We start from the raw sequence: 21,932 nt of genomic DNA, 5'->3' as shown, positions 1-21,932 counted from the left end.
TTTATCCTCAGATCCATATTCTTCAACGTATCGGGTTCCCATTACGGCTATTTCCTAAGGCCACAGAGAAGATCAACTTGGTTTTCATGGGTGACTTTCTCGTTCAAACTGCAGAAGTCGGGTAAAACTATCACTGGGATTACAAAACAGTCCATGGAAAGCCCAGGAACTTCAACGAGAGGCTTTCCATATAGGCGAACTAAGGTGCTGAGACTACAGACAACCCAAAGACCTTCTAACCTTAGCCTCTACCCTTCAAAACAGTCGAGAGATCATTGCATGGAGACTCAAGGCTGGGAAAGGGCGAGGAGCCGATGAAGAGAATATATGAATGAATGTAACAAAGGCTGGGAAAGGCCGAGGCGACGCAGGGAAGATATAAATGGATGCAACATGCTAAAAAAGACTCTACCCTTACCCTCGACCCATTCTAAACAGCCGAGGCACCGCTGCGTGGAGACTCAAGGCTGGGAAAGGCCGAGGCGACGAAGGCAAGATATGAATGAATGTTACGTGTCAACAATGATCAAAGGCGAGGCTAAGGAGGTGCAAACAGGGGCCCCGCAGTGAGGCAGTCGAGAGGCGGTGTGGTGTAAGGACCTAGAGAGCCACTTTTTTCATTAGTGATAAGGGAAGGTGAGATGGTCCTTGCCTTCTTCTTTTCCCCGAGTGACGAAAAAGCCTCCCAGCGTCCTGCCTCTTATTCTTTATTTATTTATTTTTACAGTAGAGGGAACAGTTCAAGGGCCCAAAAAGGAAACAATAATGAAAAAAAGCCCGCTACTCACTGCTCCTACAAATGAGTCACGAGGAGTGGCCGAAAGATAGGTCAGTTTCGGGAGGAGAGGTGTCCTGATACCCTCCTTAAGTACGTAATGATGATAGTTAATCTCTACTATCGTTCCCCATCTAGTATTACTTTATCTAATAACCCCAGTATAGTTTCTCTGTTTTCTCCCCATATTGTACAGACACTTCAAAACTATGGTGAGATACGCATTGTGTGTCTTATTCTCTCTCTCTCTCTCTCTCTCTCTCTCTCTCTCTCTCTCTCTCTCTCTCTCTCTCTCTCTCTCTCTCTCTCTCTCTCTCTCTCTCTCTCTCTCTCTCTCTCTCTCTCTCTCTCTCTCTCTCTCTCTCTTCGGATGCGGCATTATTTACGAGCGGGAGAATACGAGAGGTCCAGACGGCCCCTTGGAGTCCTCTGTCAACACAACGGAGGGCGAGGGGAAGGTGTGTGTGTGTGTGTGTGTGTGTGTGTGTGTGTGTGTGTGTGTGTGTGTGTGTGTGTGTGTGTGTGTGTGTGTGTGTGTGTGTGTGTGTGTGTGTGTGTGTGTGTGTGTGTGTGTGTGTGTGTGTGTGTGTGTGTGTGTGTAGAAAATAAAACCTTTCCTTGTTAGGGTTTACATCTGATTCTAACTTTAAAACGAAATACAAGTAAATGACACTGACCTTGCTTTTGCCGATGATGCAGAAATCCTTGAGGTGGAGGTTCTGGTGATGGCTCGCACAGGTGTTTGGAGGCTTGCTTGATGAAACAGTAGTCTGCTCATTCGCGTGGCGGGGAAATTGGTATCTTGGAAAACTTCACATACGCAGCTTAGTTAAAAAAAAAAACGGCGTCTCTTCAAAAAAGTCTTATGGTGGACTGATTTGGCCTACGGCGTTATGGACTCGCTCAGCACGAGTATATGGCGTTGCCGATGCCTTTGCAGATGGATAAAAAGCCAGGCTATTTAATTTGCATGTGCTTCCTGTCTTACTCCACGGCTGAGAGGCACGGAGTGATATTATATAAAAAATAGCTGATCACTTCATTAAAAGGCCTCAGTTTATTTCCTTAATGGTCAACAACACGGAGAAAAACGGTAAATAGTTTCAGGAAGCGGCCGGGAAGTCTCGGGTGATGGAGTTCACGAGAAATAATTATTCCGCCCCCATTAACCGCTGTTTCTTACGCTCTAATTGGCAGCAGCGTGGAAGGTACGGTCTTCTGAGAACTTATGACCCCTCACTACGGATGGTAAGCGATAGTGACTCATGCTTGTGGCTGATGCAAAGAAAAACAAGCATCAAGGCGGCACTTCTAAGACCGAAATTGGCTCTCATTTTCCGCCACTCGGAATGTCGCCTTTTTGCAGAAGCAGCACTCAGGGGGCTCTTTTGTGTTCTGCTTTTCTTTGCCCTTAAGCTGCTTCCGTTGCTATAATACATAAAGAACAAAGAATGGGATGGTCTGTACTTACCCTCCGTAGGATCTGCATACCGGCTCCTCAAAGCACGTAGAGTTTCCAGTGACACTAAAATCTTGAGTGGTTGCCTGCGGACGAGGAGAGGAGAGCAGGTTTTTAGCACGGATATCATCTCCCTATGACCCAGAAAAAAACACGTTATCTGAGAAAAAGAAAAAAAGTAGGCAATTCTAAGAGAGGTAAGAAAAAGAACCAGCGTGGGAGGAAGAAATGGGTTTATCCGAGAAAGAAGAGCAGTGCTGAGACGGGAGGAAAGGAAGAAGAATTAAATGATACCAAATGAGGGAAGACATTACGTATCTGCAAATTTCTGTACTGTGCTATTGATATATTGTGTTAGTCTGCCACTTGGAACAGAGGCAGAGTGATGGTTGTACAAGTAATATAAATAAGCAACACCAAATGCAAGAATTATATGTATCTGCAAATTTCTGTACGGTACTATTGATATATTGTGTTAGTCTGCCACTTGGAATAGAGGCAGAGTGATGGTCAAAAGAATTATACGTATCTGCAAATTTCTGTACTGTACTATACCAAATGCAAGAATTATATGTATCTGCAAATTTCTGTACGGTACTATTGATATATTGTGTTAGTCTGCCACTTAGAACAGAGGCAGAGTGATAAACGAACAAGTAATGAGGAAAACGATACCAAATGCAAGAATTATATGTGTCTGCAAATTTCTGTACGGTACTGTTCATATATTTTGTTAGTCAGCATCTTGGAACAGAGGCCGAATGATACACTTGGAACAGAGGCAGAGTGATAAACGAACAAGTAATGAGGAAAACGATACCAAATGCAAGAATTATATGTGTCTGCAAATTTCTGTACGGTACTGTTCATATATTTTGTTAGTCCGCCATTTGGAGCAGAGGCCGAATGATACACTTGGAACAGAGGCAGAGTGATGAACGTAAAAGTGATATGCAAAACAATACCTAATGCAAGAATTATAAGTATCTCCCAATATCTGAGTTCACAAAGAGCGCCAGCGGAAACTAATTCACTCCCGCCCTAAGTAATAATCAATTTTCCAGTGTGAGTTGATAATAATTTTCCCCGACAGATTTAATTAGGTGATTAGCCAGGCGTGATTTCTATGTTCCGCTAAATTTGATAATCATGTATGCCAGATGTTGAAGGGACGCCCCCTGGATATAGGGCTTTGGTGCTGCCTCCCTCACGTTTGTCGAAAAGTAATTATTTTTTCATGGATATTTGCGGATGAATTATGTACGACGAATTAAAGTAGGAATTGTCGTACTTACCTGCCAGATTGTCGTACTCACCTCTTCCGACCCCAAAACTGTCTCCTGGTCCCCAATAACAAGATTAATTTATATTTATCGTTAAAATAGTTAGTTCCTGATGTTTCTTGGCAATAGTTAGGCGTCAGAAACCGGTAAAAACTATGCTCTGAGTACGATAATTTGGCAACGGTGAATTGGCAGATATAAAAGTGGAGTCCCGAGTTCGAGTCCAGCCAGAAATTGAAAGCTTTCGGCCAGTGTCTATGGTGGCAGAAGCTCACACACAAAGCAAGAGGCATGCAACCCGGCAGTCACTATAAATAAAATTCGCCTGCTCCACTAACAGGCTGGGGTCGTCCAAGAGATGCCTCAAGAAAGCCCACCAGTACTCTAGGCAGCACATAGAAAAACATATACCTGTCTATCGAGCCGAGCTTTAATCATGAACCACGAACTACAAAAACCTGAATAATTCTAAAATATAAAGATTTCCACAACACATAATGACTAAGATTGAACAGTTTCCTTCTTAAGAGTCCACGTACAGCAGTTACCCTTCATATAGACAGAAATAAAAGTGGTATTTCCCTTACACATATTCTATTTTCACTTTAACAAGATAATCTCACGGAGGTCTCAAGTTACCATCTATCTATCTATCTATCTATCTATCTATCTATCTATCTATATCTATATCTATGTCTATCAAACCGAACTTTAATCATGAACCACGAACAACAAAAACCTGAATAATTCTAAAATATAAAGATTTCCACAACACATAATGACTAAGATTGAACAGATCTATCTATCTATCTATCTATATCTATATCTATGTCTATCAAACCGAACTTTAATCATGAACCAAAAACAACAAAAACCTAAATAATTCTAATATATAAAAGATTTCCACAACACATAATGACTAAGATTGAACAGTTTCCTTCTAAAGAGCCCACGTACAGCAGAAGAAGCAGTAGACAGAAATAAAAGTGGTATATCCCTTACACGTATTCTGTTTTCACTCTAACAAGATAATCTCACGGAGGCCTCAAGTTACTCCACATTTCCTCAAAAACAGCATTACCCAGACGAGGAGCCTGATGCAACGCCCACACGTACAGACCAACACGAGCATCATTATCTTCCATGGGTTCACCTACGCACTCTGTAATGGCATCAAGTTACCTTCATAATGCCACTGTACAACGAAGGAACATATGAGGGAAACAAAATCCATTCCATGATCTAAGAAGAAGAAGAAGAAGAAGAAAACTTGAACGACCGTAAAGTTTTCAATACTGCTCCCCAAAATATCTGAAGGTTTACTTTTACAAATGAATAGAGTGAGCAGAAGATTAAAAAGAGGAAAGAGGACGAGGAAGACGATGACGAAGACAATGGAGAAAGGAAATAATGATAAAGATGAAGATAATAAGAAGACGAAGAAGAGAACGATGAAGAAGAAGCAGGAAAACAAAAGAGATTACACAGCTTACGAAAACTATAATGCTTCTTTTTATACCGAACCTCACACACCCCACGCACCACATAAACAGCTCTCAGTCAGCAGTACTTTCCCTTTAAATATTAGACTCGTTTACCTCTGACTTTATGGGAACACATATCTTCCTTTCTAATGCCTTTTTTTTCTCCCCTCGATAATCTCTGGGCTTTAGGAGACTTTGCAGCACTAGATCCCATTGATTCGACAGTCCACTCAGTAATCCAACACGCTTTGAAGTTTACCGAGAGGAATAGTTAGCAATCACAAATAAATCCCTTCCTGCGGTAGTCTCGTAAAAAGCCGTTCACTATAGATGAATTAACTTTCCAACACTAGATCCCATTGAGTCGACAGTCCACTCAGTAGTCCAACACGCTTTGAAGAATAGTTATCAATCACAAATAAATCCCTTCCTGCAGTAGATTTTGTCCGGAAACGCTAATTTGCGAGACGCGCGACCTCCAGGAATTATTTAGGCGTCCTCTGATCGTGGCCGGGAATGTAAAAGGTTGGATTAATTGAGTCTTCTGGTACCCGGGGAATTTAGACCAAGACCATTTCATACCATATACAAAATACAGAAGATATGAACCGCGACCTACAGGAATTAGGTACGCGCCCTCTGATGCTGGCCGGGAATGTCGAAGGTTGGGTTAGTGGAGTCTTCTACTGAAACCCGGGGACTCCAGACTCTCGAATACGGAAGAGAGGTGCCAAGGGAAATAAATGGACATCTAAATAAGGCCAAAAAGGAATAAAATAGGGGCTAAGCAGACAACTAGATAAGATAACAAGGAATGAATAGGGAATAAAGAGACAAGGAGAATAAACAGGATAAATAATATACAGACAAATGAACAGAAAAAAGCGAGAAATTAGGCGTAGAAAGAGATCAGAGACAAGTAGAGAGGATAGATTAGACAAATAGATAATAAAAAATAGATAAGGCCACAGGAGAATATTTCATTTATATAAGCTCTATCTATCTATTTATCTATCTATCTATCTATTTCTTTCCCACTCTCTCTCTCCCATGTTTAAAAAAAAGAGGGGAAATGCGAAATTCGTTGCCTACAAACAAAATTCACCAGTATTATTTTTTCACCAATAAAACCCCAAGATTTAAGCGTGGAGAGAAAAGTGTACCACGTATGTTTGGGCGCGAGTGAGTGCGTGTGTGTGTGTGTGTGTGTGTGTGTGTGTGTGTGTGTGTGTGTGTGTGTGTGTGTGTGTGTGTGTGTGTGTGTGTGTGTGTGTGTGTGTGTGTAATCCGCCGCACCTTTTTCGGGGGTCGGATGAGAGGGAAGAAAGAGAGAGAGGGAGAGAGATGAAAAGAGAGGGAGAGAGAGGGAGAGGATTCACAGCCCTGCCGAGCCACAAGCTTATCACAGGCGGAAGGAAAGGGATTGCCGTGATCATAAACAGCGAACAGAAATAATCGTGTTTTTGAACTAATAGAAAATGAACAGAAGCTTATTTTTTCACCTAATATAAATTCAAATGATGGTCATGCCCTAAAAAATATATGATGTTTTAAACTAATATAAAACGAGATATACGATTTTTTTTCTTATTCATATCCTAAATAAATATACACGATGTTTTTTTAACTAATTTAGAAACAAGAGACTGCGATTTTTAAGACGAAAAAATATACAAGAAATCTAAAGAATATATTTTTCAGAAGACATATATAAACAAATACCAGACAAGATTAAACATAAGCCTTCCATTATTTATTCGGAAGCTATATCACTTGCATCACATATATATTTTATCTGTTTATTTTGCTATTGGAAGCCTTACTTAATCTGAGCGTCAGGCAAATATTTCTCGGAGTTTGGCGGCGCTACCTTCGAAAACCGATGCTTTAACTTTAGTACTATATTCTTCCTCCTCAATGTATGCGAGGGGGTGGGTAGGTAGGTAGGGAGGTTGTGTGTGAGCCAATGAAACCAGGAGACAGACGGAAAACAGACAGGCAGACACACGCAAGGACAGACACCCAAACAGATTAAAACGACCCATCTATCCCCCTTCTCAGCCAACTCAATGAACACGGAATCACACCCACTACAATCAGTTACATACGCCTAAAAGAAGAGGAAAGGAAAGGAGGAAGAACAGCAAAAAGGGTGGAGGGTGAGGGGGTGAACTTGGCTACTGGAAGGAGAGGGAGGAGAGGAGGGAGAGAAACAGGAGGTAAGAAGATAGGGCAGGATAGGGACGGAAACGAGGGAGAGGAAGGAAATTGGGAAGACGAGAGGCGATGGAGCTACGGGAAGGGAGGAGAAATGAGAGATGATAAGAGGAGGAGGAGGAAGAGGAGGAGGAGGAAGAGGAGATGAGGGGAGAGACAAGAATACGAGGAGGAGAAAAGTCTTGTCTCTGTCTTTCTCTCTGTCTTTTTCTCTCTCCTCTAAGCCATTCTCTTTACTTTGTCTTTATGTCTTTGCCTGTCTCTCTTTTTTCTCTTTCTACTGTTTGTCTTTCTATCTTCTTTCCTCTCTTCCATGCCCTTCCTTTTACTCTCTGTCTCTATGTCTTTGCCTGTATTTCTTATTCTACTCTTCTCTCTCTTTCTCTCTTTCTCTTTCCCTCTTTTCTATGTCCTCCCCTTTACTCTCTGTCTCTGTTCCTTTCCCTGCCTCTTTCTTGGTCTATGTTTCTCAACTCGACACTTCAAACTCTCTTTTATCTTACACTCGTTCTCCTTCCTCCCCTCCCTTACAAGACTTCCCTTCAATTCTGTTTCCTATATTTCTTGATAACTTTAGGCTGAAAATAAAAGGTTTCGGGTGTGAATAAACGTTTTGTATGTAAGGTAACGTTTGGAGGATAAGCTATTACATCTACCTCCTCCCTTCTACCTTTTACAAGTACAGGAATAGTTCAGTAACGCTTTATCCCTCTTAATAATGCTTGCAGTGCTTGATCGATTTCCCGTTGCTATAGAAAGACTGCACTGCGACCTATGCCAACCCTTATCTCATCTATAACTTCTCGATACACGTGTAGAAATAGTTTAGTATCCCTTTGTTTTCCTCTCTTAATAGTGTTTGCAGTGCTTGATCGATCTCCCGTTGCAATAGAAATACTGCACTGCGACCGATGCCAAAACTTATTTCATCTATACTTTCTATATACACGCTTCAGGGGAAAACAAAAACGCATCGAGCCACCCCTCTTCATCTATTCCTTCCTCGTAAACAATTTCACACCTGCGATAAAGGTGTTCTCGACCCTCCCTTGTTTGATAAATCCTGAAATTACTAAATCCCAATCCAGCGGCGCCCTCTACGCCCCTGTGTTTACTCTGCAAGGACGATGGGTACGCGCATACACGCATCTCTTGCTCCCTCGTCCTCTGCAGCCCCTCTTCCAATAAAGCCTCGCCCATGGTCAGTCAGCCTTGATTCCACGACGGTCCGATAGAGGGCAGTTGTAACGCCACCCCATCCTCCGCCATCCCCATCACCAGTATCGCTAAAAACTACATTAAACCATTACGCCAATCACCAATATCACCTTCACCACCACCATCACCATCACAACTATCACCACCGTCACCATATACACCTAAATCACCCCAGAAACCACCATAACTACCACTGTCCCCTTCACCACCATCACCATAACCACCAAAATCATCACAGGTATCACCATAACCACTACAACTACCACTGTTACCAATGCTAAAGCTACTAACAACCCCTTCCTAACAAGAATCAGTACAACCAGTCTCATCGATAAACAGAGACAGACAGACACGGAAAGACAGACAAACAGACAGACAGAGAGAAAGACAGATACACAAGCAAACAGATACAGGGACATCCACAGAGACAGACAGGGACACATATAGACAGACAGATAGAAAGACAGATACACAAGGACACAGATACAGAGACATACACAGAGACCGACAGATAGGCAGATACACAGACAGACAGACAGGCAGACGGGCGCGTAGGAGGAGATACCGAGTCCACGCCGCTGCCAAGTAAATACCATCTGGAAATCAGCGACAAGACAAACCGATTAGCCAGAAAACACACTCATTTGTCACACCACGGCCCGGCGCACGTCACCTCACTCCTCCCCGATGACTGATGGCGTGGCTAATGTACATACGGTGATAATCATGAGCAGGAGGAGCAGCAGGAGTAGGAGGAGGAGGAGGAGGAAGAGGATTGATAGTAAGGGGATCGTGACACTGATATAGATGATGATTATAGTATTGTGGGCATTTCCAGGAGTAGTTTAATGACCCTGGTGGTAGTTTAATCCTTCTTCCGCACCATGAACTCAAAGTAACTCATTAGAACCCGATTAATCTCTTGGCCTTTGGAAGTAGCTGATGTAAGGGGTGGAAGCCTCTGAGAACATCGACCTTCCTTCACCCTTCCCTGCGTCACCCTGTCATTGAAATCCCACCCTGATCTCCGCCCCAAAATGTAGGGGCACCACCTTTTTGCAGTCCTCGTGTGGGCGCTAGGGAAGGCCAACGCCCCGCTCTCTCCCGGCCCATTTGAGGCGAAGACCCGCGCGCTTACTCGGTATTCATGAGGCTCCCAACGAGAGATTGAAGACGTGCCTGAATCTCGCCTCAAAAGCCTTCGGGGAGTCTTGAGGGACGGGCAGCTCGGAGGGAGGGCCGGGTCTGTCTGTCTGTCCGTCTGTCTGCCTTGCCTTGCCTTCTCCTCCTCTCCTCTTACCTATTACTAGTTGCTTCCTACTCGCCTTTTCCTTCTCGTCTCCTATTACCTGAGGCTCGGTGCATTCTCCTATTGTTCCGCGTTGCTGTTTGTTAATCATTCTTACAACCCTCGATCTCTTCTTACATACGCTTGTGACTTTCTACTGTTCTTCCATACTGCAGCTTGTTACTCATTCTCATTCTTCACTTGCCTTTGAATTTAACGAGTGTATATATTTGATTAACTAACTGCACTCTGTTTTTTTTTTCCACGTTGCAGTTTGTTAATCGTTCTTGCATTTCACGTCCCTTGGCAAAATTGAGAATCTGATCAGAGTAATGGATATGTATAGACTGTATTTCATTTTTCATTAGGATTTATTCATTCCTAGTCTTCAATGGCCTTCAATTTAATGCGTGTATTTATTAAGTGAGCTCATTGCATACTGTTTTATCACTTAGCAGCTTGTTCATCGTTCTTACTTTTCACGTTCCTTGGAAAAAAATAAATCTGATAAGAAAAACGATTGTATATAGACTGTATCTCCTTTTTCATTAGGATAAGTGGATACATTACATAGTTTCCCCACTACAGCCAATGCATACACTAGTTTCTCGGTGGACTTTAGCATGCACGAGTCTTTTTCAGTATGATATCGTATTCAGTCGACTTTATAGCGTATTTCTCTTCTTTTATGCCGCGCTCCGCACCGGCCCCGCGTGAGTGACGGCCGAGCTCGTCTCCTGAAGGCACTTTTATTTCTTCTCCTCCGACAGACTGACTGCAAGGGTTGGGAGTTCCTCAGCCCCGCAGCTCGTCCGTCCCTCAGTCCTCCGGGAGCCGAGCAGTTTCTCCACTATTTCTCGCCTGCCTCTTCTGAACGGCGGGACAGTCTACCTTCAGGGCTTTGAGTGGTAAATTCAGACGTAGTAATTTCACGCATTGAGGCTCATTATCGAAGTCAAGCAGTTTCTTCACTATTTCTCGCCTCTCTTTTCTGAACGGCGGGGCAGTCTACCTTCAGGGCTTCGAGTGGTAAATTCAGACGTAGTAATTTCACGCATTGAGGCTCATTATCGAAATTAACCAGTTTTTTCATTAATATTTTGCATTCTCCTCCTGTGAACGATGGAACAGTTTACCTTCACTGTTTAAAGATGGTAGATCAAGACATAACTTTTTAATAAACAATCAAAAAGTGCATCACGCAGTTTATTTTCTACGTCTTTCTCTTGTAAACGCTGGAACAGTCTATTTTCACTTTTCTTTAATAGTAAATCCAGTCACAACTTCACTTGTTTAGCTTCATCGTCATAAGAATCCATTTTTTTGTTATCACTGCACAGTTTTCACCTTTTTCTCAGTAACTCCAACGATAACTCGACTCAAAACCGGGTGTGGGGAATGTTTATATAAGTTCTTTAACCTCGTAGTAGGGTTGACCTATAGAGGGTTGAAAGAAATAGTTCGTACCTTCCAATTCCCTTGTGGCAAAACCTGACACGCTATAATTAGTCTCCAGGTAATGAATCTAGTACCCCAACGCGCTTTACCTTCGCTTCAAGTTCACGTTTAGTCATCCCCAAGCCTTTAATTACAGGAGTCGGTCACCGCCCTTCATCTCTTGGTGCGTATTGAGTCACTAGTAAGGGTAATCGAGGCTGTTCATTCTACGCGGCCTTTCCTCCCCCGAACAGAATAATGACCGCCGGATGAAGTGTCCAGCTGATGAAGGGGAGGTGCGTGATCACAGAGCTAACGGAGCGTATGCCATTTTACGGAATAATTACCTTAGATTTGAATTACCTTGCATTACTTTTCGGTAGACAAGGCTTATTCGTTTTCCATGCACTTACATCCCTCTTTCTCCTCCTCCTCTTCCTCCTCCTCCTCCTCCTCGTCGACCTCTTCTTCCTAGTAATCCATGTCATTCCTTTTCCTCGTACTCTTTTTCCTTGTCCTTCTTCTTCTTTTCCTCCTCGTCCTCCTGTCCTCTTTTTCCTTTTCCTTCTCCTTCCTTCTACTCCTCCTCGTCCTTCCTCTCCTCCCACGCCTTCTCTTACTCCTCTTCTCCTTTCTTTCTACTTCTCTTCGTCCTCCTTCTCCTCCCACGCCTTTTCTTACTCCTCTTTCCCTTTTCTTTCTACTCCTCCTCTCACGCCTTCTCCTTCTTCTCCTCTCCGGCGACAGATCGTTCGTTAGTGTCGAGTGGGTGACCTTGAAAGACGGTGACCAATTAGTGCAACTCGATCTCAGCGCCAACAGTCGCGGAAATCTTGAAGGCAAGGATAAATATTGCTCCGGCTCGCTTTAAGGCACCGCGCGGGGCTCATCAATCACTTATGTCCCGCTGCCCCGCCATCCAGGCCGCCCTAAAGACCTTGTAAAATGCTTTATGTGCGGAGGAGGCGAGATGAGGTGAGGTGGGGGAGGATAGTGAGGGTGGAGGTGAGGGTGGGTAGATGGGCGTGTCAGATGAGGTGAGGTAAGGTGAGGGATGGGGGAGTGGGGGGCAGGGGAAGGCCAGGTGTTGGTTAGGTGAAAAGTGAAAGGGTTCTCAGGTGTGCCGTGTTACCTGGATGATTGGAATCGGCCAGAAGAGGATTGGATTCTCCTAACACTATGTAATCATGATATAAAGTGATACGATTCTGGCATATGCGATCTTTTTTTGTTTTGGATTCTTAGCATAACGGTGAATGGAGTAATTTCTTGTTTTTCAGAGGCAAGAAGTCGTTTTTATCTCATGCTAGAGTGAAGAAACCTTGGATCTTGCCTTTGTTTTACTTCTGATTCATTCTTCGACAAAATCAGATGACCTTATAGATTTTTTTTATGTACAAGAAGTAGGAGTTTGTTCTATGATAACTCCAAGTCAAAGTAAGGCATGTATATGGTCTGCCTCTACGTGTTTGATAAAGAACGCGTTACCCTCCCACACTCCCCGCCTCATGATGGGACAAGCTGCTTTTCCCGTTTATCGCCACGGTTCTTGGTATTCATAATTTTTCGTGGTTGCTGCGCGCGGCTTGTGCTCCAAGACGGTGGGGAGAACATCTGCCTCTGACGGCGCCGCAGGGTACGAATTTAATGAAAACGCACTATAATCCTTTTGTCCTGAGGCGCTGTACTCATGATATCCGTAAGAGTGAAAACAAACATTCATAAAACGGACGGGAATGTAATTAAGCACACATAACAATTAGTCTTAAAAGTCTACCCCCCATATCTAATGCGTTCGGAGTGAGACAGGAGATGAGAAGAGAGAAGGGAACGAGCCATCTACGAGGAAGGAGAACGAACCACTAGAAACTCAAGCCTTGTAACCAGAGAAGCGTAATAATAAATAATAGTAGTAATAACAATAACAAGACACCATCCCTTTAAATCTCTTGAGAGTGAAACATGAAATTCAGAAGAAGGAAACCAACCCTCTGAGAGCAAAGATAATGAGCTACACGCCACTCAGTCTTGTACCCAGAAAACCTTAACCAAAACAATATGAATAATGAGAAGAACAAGAAGCCAAGCCCTGTAGGTAATCTGTAAAGAGTACGACATTGCATTCAAGACACGAACATCATAAAACTGGAGGTGAACACAATGATCCACTCACCACTCAGGCCTCGTAGTCATAAACCATAGAGAGAGGAGGCTCCGAGGGGCTGAGCGTTGTGGCCGAGTCATATTGAGCCCATAGGGAGAAGGGGAAATTGGACGGGAATTAAAATCAACAGTGCATGAAAAAAGGTCAGATTCAGGCCACTCATATCCGACTCCTTAGGAATGTCTGTCTGTCTGCATATCTGTCTGTCTCTCTGTCTGTGTGCGTGCCTGTGTGTGTGTGCGTGTGCCTCTCTGTGTGGTGTGTGTGTGTGTGTGTGTGTGTAGGAGTGGCTGCAGATCCCTCGCGGCTGTAAGTCTGAAGTTAATTGCACCGAGAGAAAGGCGGAGGCGGCTTAAGACTGCAAGGTGAGCTCCAGCCATTCTTCCCTTCCTCAACACTCGTCTTAACCTTAAACGGAGGCCGCGTGAGTGTCGGCGTTGTAGGAGCCCCTTAAAAACTTGCTTCACATTCCCAACCACTTTAAGAAACATTTGTGTGGATGCTACGTAACTACCAAGAGCGATCACCTTGTTGTGGGATAGTTTTCTGTTGGAGTATGATCGCGTAATGTCATTTTGTTAGAGTTGATCAAGGTTACGGAGTTTAGGGGGCGATTATAGCATCATAGGGGAAGTTTAGTGGTGAAAGGGTTGCAGGAACATATCTCTTTATGCCTGAAGGAGTGGAAGAGAGTATGAAAGACAGACACACCTCCATTTGTTCTATCAAGTGGGAAGTTTAGGGGTGGAAGAGCTCAAGGGACAAACCTCTTTATGCTTGGAAGACAGAGGCAAGGACAGGTCGAACTCTATAAAATATGCTAACGTAGTGACAGGCTTGAAGTAATCGCCTTATGCTTCAAGGGATTTGGAGCAAGGGAAGGATTAATCGAGTTTGCGATGCTACTGAGATGACAAGGTTGAAGGTAGCCCTTAATACCTCAAGGGAAAGGAAGAGAGAGGGGGAATGACAGATCGAGTTATATATGCTGTTCTACCGAGGTGAGAGTGTTGAGGGAGAAGGGGAAAGACAGGTCGGGCCCCATATGTTAAGCTGCTGAAGTAAAGTCTTGTAATGACGAGGAGGCTGCGAGTGAGGGATGGCAGCGATCCGTGACGGCGCCCCGGGGACCTGCAGCCTCCAACACCGAGGGAAATGGAGCACATAACTCACACATAATAACCCAGTCCGTCCTGAAGAGTGGCGCGGGAAGAACGTATGAGATGAGTAAGAGGAGGAAGACGTCTTACACGCCGCGTTTTCTCCATGCAGACGAAAACGAGGAATGGATATTAACGGAAACTAAAGAAAACAACAAAAAAGTCAGTGGAGTACTTAATAATCTGAGTCTATCAAGGAGCATGTCGGGAGAAAAACGTTTGAGTGAAAAGGAAGAAAACGTCTCACTGATCACGTTTTCTCCATGAGGACGAAAACGGAAAATGGATTTTAAGGGAAACTAATGAAAATCAACAAGAGGAAATTACATAACCTAATAACATGAGTCTATTGAGGAAGAGTGACGGGATATGAGCCTAAATAACTATGAGACGATCAGGAGGAAAAAGAAAAAGGCGTCTCAATTCCCGCGTTTTCTCTAAGTCTAAAAGGACGAAAACGAGGAGTGGATATGCACCTTGATTTTAACAGAAACTCGTGAAAACAACACGTCCATAACCACACATGATAGAATAAGTCCCAGAAGCAACAGAACAGCTTACGAAAAGACCCTCAACGACACATACTCAAGCTAAAAGGCAATGGTTGAGTTAAAGAAACCCAACATACAAGAGAGCGTGCGAGTGAGACAGTGAGTGAGTGCGTGAGATAAAGAGCATAAAACAAGGTACATTAAAGTGAGATATGAGGAGGTTGGACGAGGCTGAGACACGCTGATGACCCCGGCAACAACCTTCACCACCACCACCACCACCACCACCACCATCACCAGAAGGGAAAGAGAGGCAAAGGGGTAGAGAAAGAGGGGATGGGAAGGCAAGGAGAGGAGGTTATTAGGGTTGCCAATACGTGAAGGATGGGGTGTGGATCCCTTCCCCTGTACACTGTGGATGAAGTTCTGAATGCAAGGTGAGGGGATAGGGAGAAGAGGGGGATAAAGGAGAAGAGAGGAGAAGAGATGATGATAAGAGTAAGTAGAACGGTCACAGAGAGAGGGAAGAAAGGAGGATAGATAAGGAAGAAGGGAGATGAGGAATAATGAAAATAAGCAGAAAAGAGAAGAGAGAAGACGGAAAAAGAGATATTACAAAGAAGTGAAGGAGGAAAGGAAGGAAGGAAGGAAAGGACATAGATGAAGAGAGACAGATGAAGGGAGATGTAAGGAGAGATAGAGAGAGGTAATAAAAATAAAGAAAAAAGGGAGAGGAAATAAGATGGAAAGAAATGACGCAGGAAAGAGAGAGGGAGAAAGAGACAGTAACGGAAGGGAAAAGAGAGAAAAACAGAGGAGGAGGAGAGATAGAGAGAAAATAAAAAAAGAGAGAAATGAGGAAAAGAAAAGGAGATAGGAAAAAATAATAAATAAAGGAACGGGACACTGTAAAAAAGAGGGGGAAACAGAGAAAGAAGGAGAAAAACAAACAGAGAGGGAGGAGGGAGGGGAAGGGTAGGAGAGCACCAACCATAACTCATAGGAATCTTACAGCGAGGCAGATGACACGGGGAGAAAGAAGCGGCCCCGATAAGGAGAGTCAAGTTAGGCGAGATAATGCCGTGAAAAATTGCGCAAGGAGGCGGAGAGCGGTGGGAGCATCGGGCCCTTGAGGATGTGAAGTGGCAGAACCCGCGGCGCCTGAGTGATGCTGGCGATTTGTGAACGAGGGAGGCGGACAAGGGAATGTTGGCAGAGAGAGAGAGAGAGAGATACACACACACACACACACACATACACTCACGTACCCCAATACAAGGGCGTGTTGACAGGGTGAAAGAGAGACATAGACATACTTACAAGCACACATACACCCACTCACTCCATAACAAGAGCCTGTTGGGAGCGTAAGAGAAGAGAGAGATATAGATGCACACATACACACACGCACACGCACACACACGCACACACACACTTGGGACGCACACACTCCCTCTGATTAGAAAGTATTGGACGTGATCTCAAAATGAACACGTGTTTTTTTGTGTGTGGGTCCTTTCTGGGAAGTTGTACCTCACCGTCCCGAAAAATGTTGAAAAGAAAACTAATTGTGAATAAAAGGAGACAGCCAAGCGTCTTATTAAAAATCTTAACAGTGACACTTTTTTTTCGTTGATTTGTCGCTTTTGTGAAATATGAAAGAAAGGGTTTGTTTGTTTTCTGTCTCATGGGATCATATTTTTGTGTTTGTATGCATGTGTGTGTGTGTCTGTGTGTGTGTGTGTGTGGCCGCCCTCACCAGAAGCTTTCATCCCCTCTTTGCCGCCAAATCCCTGCTTTCCGAGATCTGCCCTAAAAACAGTCCCAAAACCCACATTTCTCCTTGGATATACGTGTGTGTGTGTCTATGTAGCGCCCCATGGTCTGTTCACGTGCATGACTCGCGTTCCCTAACCAGCACCCTCCCTGAATGAGCTTGGATGCTAAATTGATATCTCTGTCTTATTCTTCTTCAATATACGGCTATGTTAATATTTTACTCTTGTTAGGGATACAGAAGTTGAGTCTCGTTACGTATAGGAGTTCCTTATCATTAGACTCCCGTTTGGTAGTAAGGTCTCACGCATTATTGGTAACAGTGTGTATATAGAAGCCAAGAATTAAACACGATTCCAGCATCTCCAAGGTACGTCTATCCCACTTTATACTGAAGGGAACCACGTCAGTACAATCTCTCACTATAAAATAACGTCCCATGAAAGTAAAAACATTATTATAGCGTGTTAGATCCCCTTAATAATGTCCAGAACGGTCTTTAACCTTTGATAATTTTATATAATGACCGCGCTGCAATAAAGAGTATATGAAGGGAGTCGTAGGAGCGTGGGAAGGGCTGGAAAAACGGAAGGGAGGGTATATTGCTTACTTTACCCGGCTGATGAGGTCACTAGCCTGGCTGAGAGAGGAAGAGAGAGAGAGAGGGAGAGAGTGTGGGTGTTGGTGAGAGGGAGTGTGTGTGCTTGTGTGTATGTGACGTTCTCTATCTCCCACAAGAAAACGGAGACTCAATTAAATAAGGAAGAAGAACATGTCGAAATGAGAAAGAAAGAAATATAAAAGAGGAAAAAAAGGAAGCCACGGAAAGGAAAGGACAAGTAAACAGAGCTGGGAATGAGCAAGAAAGAGAAAGGAGAAAAAAAATAAAAGAAAAACAGACATTAAATAGAGAATGAGGAAAAGCTTAAAGAAGGGAAAAGAGAAGAGAGGAAAGAAAAACAAATGAAACAGAGGTAAGTAAAGGTAAGGAATAATAATAACAGAGAGAGAGAGAGAGAGAAAGGAAGAATAAAAAAAATAAAATATAAATGTAAAGTGTCGGTTACTGAATAGAAGCAAATAATAGAAAAGTCTGTGCAAGAAAATATGAATGAAGAGAAAAGAGACGAAAAGAAAAGGATGAAAAAAAGAAAACCCGAGGGAGAAAAGGGGAAGGAATAAAAGGGAGTGAAAGGAAGGGATCGGAGAGGACCAGAGATGAATGGAGGCAAACGAAATGAAGGAGAAGGGAAGGGATGGAGGGAAAAGAAAGGAAATTGAAAGGAGGCGGATGAAGAGACGGCAATCCTCTCTCTCTCACTCTCACTCTCTCTCTATCTCTCTCTGTCTATCTACTTCTTCTTGGGCAACACAATATGCAATCAGAAAGTTCTAAAATAACAAACAGAAAAGGTAAAAATATATGTAAAAAAAAGGAAATTGAAAGGAAATGGATGAAGAGACGCTGATCCTCTCCTTCTCTGTCTCTCTCTCTTTCTCTCGCTGGCATGTATCTATCTATCAATCAATCTATCCTTCTCCTTCTTGGGCAACACAATATACCATCAGAAAGCTCTAAAGTAACAAACAGAAAAGATAAACATGTGTAATTTTGATCCTTGAATGTTCTCAGTACAGCATTATGGTATTATTCCCAGGTCTCCCTTACTAAGAAATGTCAATTATAATTATTGCCAACACCTCTCTCTCCACTCCCTCCTCTCCCCTCTCGTCCTCTTTCCCCTTCCTTGAAACAGCTGACTGCCTTCCACTCCCAACAGAAAGAAAACAGGGATTAACACCAGCGTTCCTAGTACACGAGATCACCTTCTTTTCTGTCCCTTCTCTTCTCAGCCCTCTCCTTCTCCTCCTCCTCTTCTCTCCTCTTCCCTGCAACTATCTGATTCCTTCCCGCCAAAAGCATGAATCAACTGCCTCTGTCTCGTCTCCCTCCTCTCCTTTTCCTCCCTTTCCCTCCTCTCTCTTCCCCCCTTTCCCTCCCAATACCAAACTCCTCCCTACCTATCTCTTCCTCCCCTCCCCTTCCCTTCCCTTTCCTCCCTTCCCCTCCAACAAGAGAAAGAGGAGACGGATCAGCACCAGCGGCCTTCCCATCACACGGCATAACCTCCCCTTCTCTTCCTTCCCTTCCCCTAACCCCTTTCCTTCCCTCCCCTTCCTTCCTCTCCTCTCCCCACTAACTGAAGGAAGGGACAGATTACCACTACCACCCTTCATATCACAGGGCACAATTTGTCTCTTCTCCCTTCCCTTCCAATACTTTCCACACTCCTCCCTCTAACACTCCTCTCCTTTCCCCTCTCCCTCCCTCTCACACCCCTCTCCTGTCCCATCTCCCTCCCTTCCCCTCCATTCCCCTCCGACAGCAGAAAGAGGAGACGGATCAGCACCCGCGGCCTCCCTCTCACACGGCAGTAATCACAGTATTATTTAGGCTCACAGACGGACCATTACTGCGTTCATTAATTTTCCGGAGGCTGGACCGCACCAGTTAGCGACCGGCACCATACGTACACAACAATGGACATTTTAATTGCTCCAGTCACAGTCTTGCTCGCGCGTCCCCCCCTCCCCCCTCCTTGCCCCCCCTGTCATTGTGCCGGGCCGAGAGGTGGCGCCCGTTGTTGTTGTTGTTAGTGGTGGTGTTGTTGTTAGTGGTGGTGGTGTTGTTGGAATTCGTGTTATTATGATGGTTGTTGATGCTAGTGTTGATCTCATTAGCCTTTTTTTTCTTTTTGCTATCATTATTATTATTATTATTATTATTATTATTACTACTACTATTATTTTTTTCTTCTTGTTTTTCTTTTTCTTCTTGCTCTTGTTCTTCCTCATCTTCTTGTTCTTCTTCTTCCTCTTCGTCTTCGTCTTCTTACTAATATTATCTTCATTATTATTCTACCTTCCTCCTCCTCCTCCTCATCATCATAACCATCCTCATTACCATCCTCATTATCGTTATTATCATTATCATTATCACTATACATATCACTATTATTTACATTGTTCTTACACTCATTATCACCTTCACCATCATCGCTTTACTGTCATGTCTCTATCACGCCACAAAACACTCGAGTGAAAGGGTAAATTATGTTAACAGATGTGAAAGTCAAGTGTGGGAAGCGAACATGTGTAGATCGAGTTCACATTCACCAACTATTGACCCGAGGAGGAGGAAGCGAGAGAGAGAGAGAGAGAGAGAGAGAGAGAGAGAGAGAGGACACCGTCAGCACAAATTGTATATACGTGCGGGAGCTGAGGTTAGCTTATTGAGAGAGGGGGAGGAGGACGAGGAGGAGGAGGAGCAGGAGGACGAGGAGTAGGATGAGGAGGACGGAAAGGGGGGAACAGGAGGAGGATAAACAAGACCAAAGGATTAATTTGCACATTGGAACACAAAAAAAGACACAAACACAACACAAACATACATCATCGGGCATGCACAAACGATTTATCGCTTCATTCGCTTCACTCACACACACACACACACACACACACACACACACACACACATACACACACACACACGAATAAACACACTGCCAAATAAGTATGTCACGTTGTTTTAAATATCTACCATAAAAGCCGAACCCAATAGGAAAGGACACAGCTCAATAGCGCAGAAAATAGGAAACAATAAGGTCCTTCATTAATCTGTACCACACCACTCTTACTTTATCATATTCCTCTTGACCTTTCCGCCATATATAGGGGAGAGATTGGAGGGCATTGAGAGGCCAGGATTGTTGGGAATCAAGAATGGAGCTCCACTGAAGAGAAACGGAAAGAGGCATGTCAGGAGTCTCGCTGAGTACTCTGATCTCTATTTCATCATCCGTCGAGAGTAACCCTACCTTGTCCCTCCCTATCGAGACCCTCATCAGCTTTACCCTATTGTGGCGACCTTGACCTTAGATTACTGTTAAACGAAGCGGTTCCCTAATTGCTATACACAGTGATGACTGATAATGAGGATAATGAGCTCATCAACGATCCGTGCGGTGACTTATTTCCGTGATTATTTCAGTTGTTTAGTAAAATGAGGAGTGGCAGGAACAGTGGTTAGCGGGATTTGTTTTTTGCCTTTGAGTTGCTTCCTTTACTGTTGAAAATATATATAAAGAGAAAGACTAAACCCAACCCTACCAGACACATATATACATAACGTCTGCAACATCTCACCCCTTGCATAGCATTCGCTTTGTGTGAGAGAGACAGAGAGGAAACCGAAAATTAAAGTGATGTGGAGAGACGTGAAAAACAGGCCCAGAGGGAATAAACGAGGAGTATACAGGGAACAAACGGGATACAGGAATACAGGAAATACTCAAGAAATACAGGGAATAAACGAAGAAAAAGGCGAGCAGGGAATAAACGAAAAGAATACAGGAAATAAACGAAAATACGGCGTAGAGGGACTAAACGAAGACAATGTAGACGGCAAGTGGTGGAAGGATTATCTAATATTTCAACGCCGGATAACCACGAAGTCTATGGCCGCGAGGGAGATGAGGGAAGGGGTGAATGAATGCAGGAGGCGCAGGGTTGAAAAATGATGGTGGTTAAGCAATGGGATCAGAGGGTGGTGGTGAACGTTGTGGCTTGACTGGGAGATTATGGGAGAGTGAAAAACAGTGTGAAGGGTGGAGTAGGATGAGAGGGATGAAGAGGGGAAGATAAAAGACGAGTGTTTAGAGAGATGGAAAGAGAGATAAACAGAAACAGATAGACATGGAGGATATGAAAAGGATAACAAGGGGTGTGTGTAGAGAGATAGACAGACGGACACAGACAGAAAGAGACAGAAAAATAAACACAATATTAACTATGAAAGGGAGAAATGAGAGTGTGATTAGAGACAGGCAGACGGAGACAGGGACAGACAGAAACAGACAGAGGGACAACACAGAACAAAAACGGAAAAAAAATATACTGACGCAATACAAACAATGAAAAAAAGGAGAAAAAAAAGGGAATATGTAGACAGGCAGAAACATACATAACCAGACAGACAGACGGAGACAGAAAATATACAAAAATAAGTAAAAAAAAAAAAAAAATCAGGAATTATCAACTCAACGAAAAAGAGATACAAGAAAAAAACAGAATAAGTAGACAGACAGAAACAAAGATATAAAAACAGACAGAAATTACAG

General features: G+C 43.6%; 1 protein-coding gene across 1 annotated transcript in view; it reads right to left on the bottom strand.

Annotated features, from left to right (window-relative positions):
* The window catches only part of LOC126997657 (tryptase-2-like), a 200,513-nt gene that overhangs the window by 156,059 nt on the left and 22,522 nt on the right, over positions 1 to 21,932 (bottom strand). The window contains exon 3 of the mRNA XM_050858881.1: positions 2,247 to 2,320. Within this exon, the coding sequence (XP_050714838.1) occupies positions 2,247 to 2,264 (18 nt within the window). The 5' untranslated portion in view covers positions 2,265 to 2,320. The remainder of the gene's footprint in view (positions 1 to 2,246; positions 2,321 to 21,932) is intronic.

The sequence above is a fragment of the Eriocheir sinensis genome, chromosome 12 (genome assembly GCF_024679095.1).
Source record: "Eriocheir sinensis breed Jianghai 21 chromosome 12, ASM2467909v1, whole genome shotgun sequence".
Lineage (NCBI taxonomy): Eukaryota > Metazoa > Arthropoda > Malacostraca > Decapoda > Varunidae > Eriocheir > Eriocheir sinensis.
Note: the sequence above shows the minus strand (reverse complement) of the source record. Positions and strands in the feature narration are given on the sequence as shown.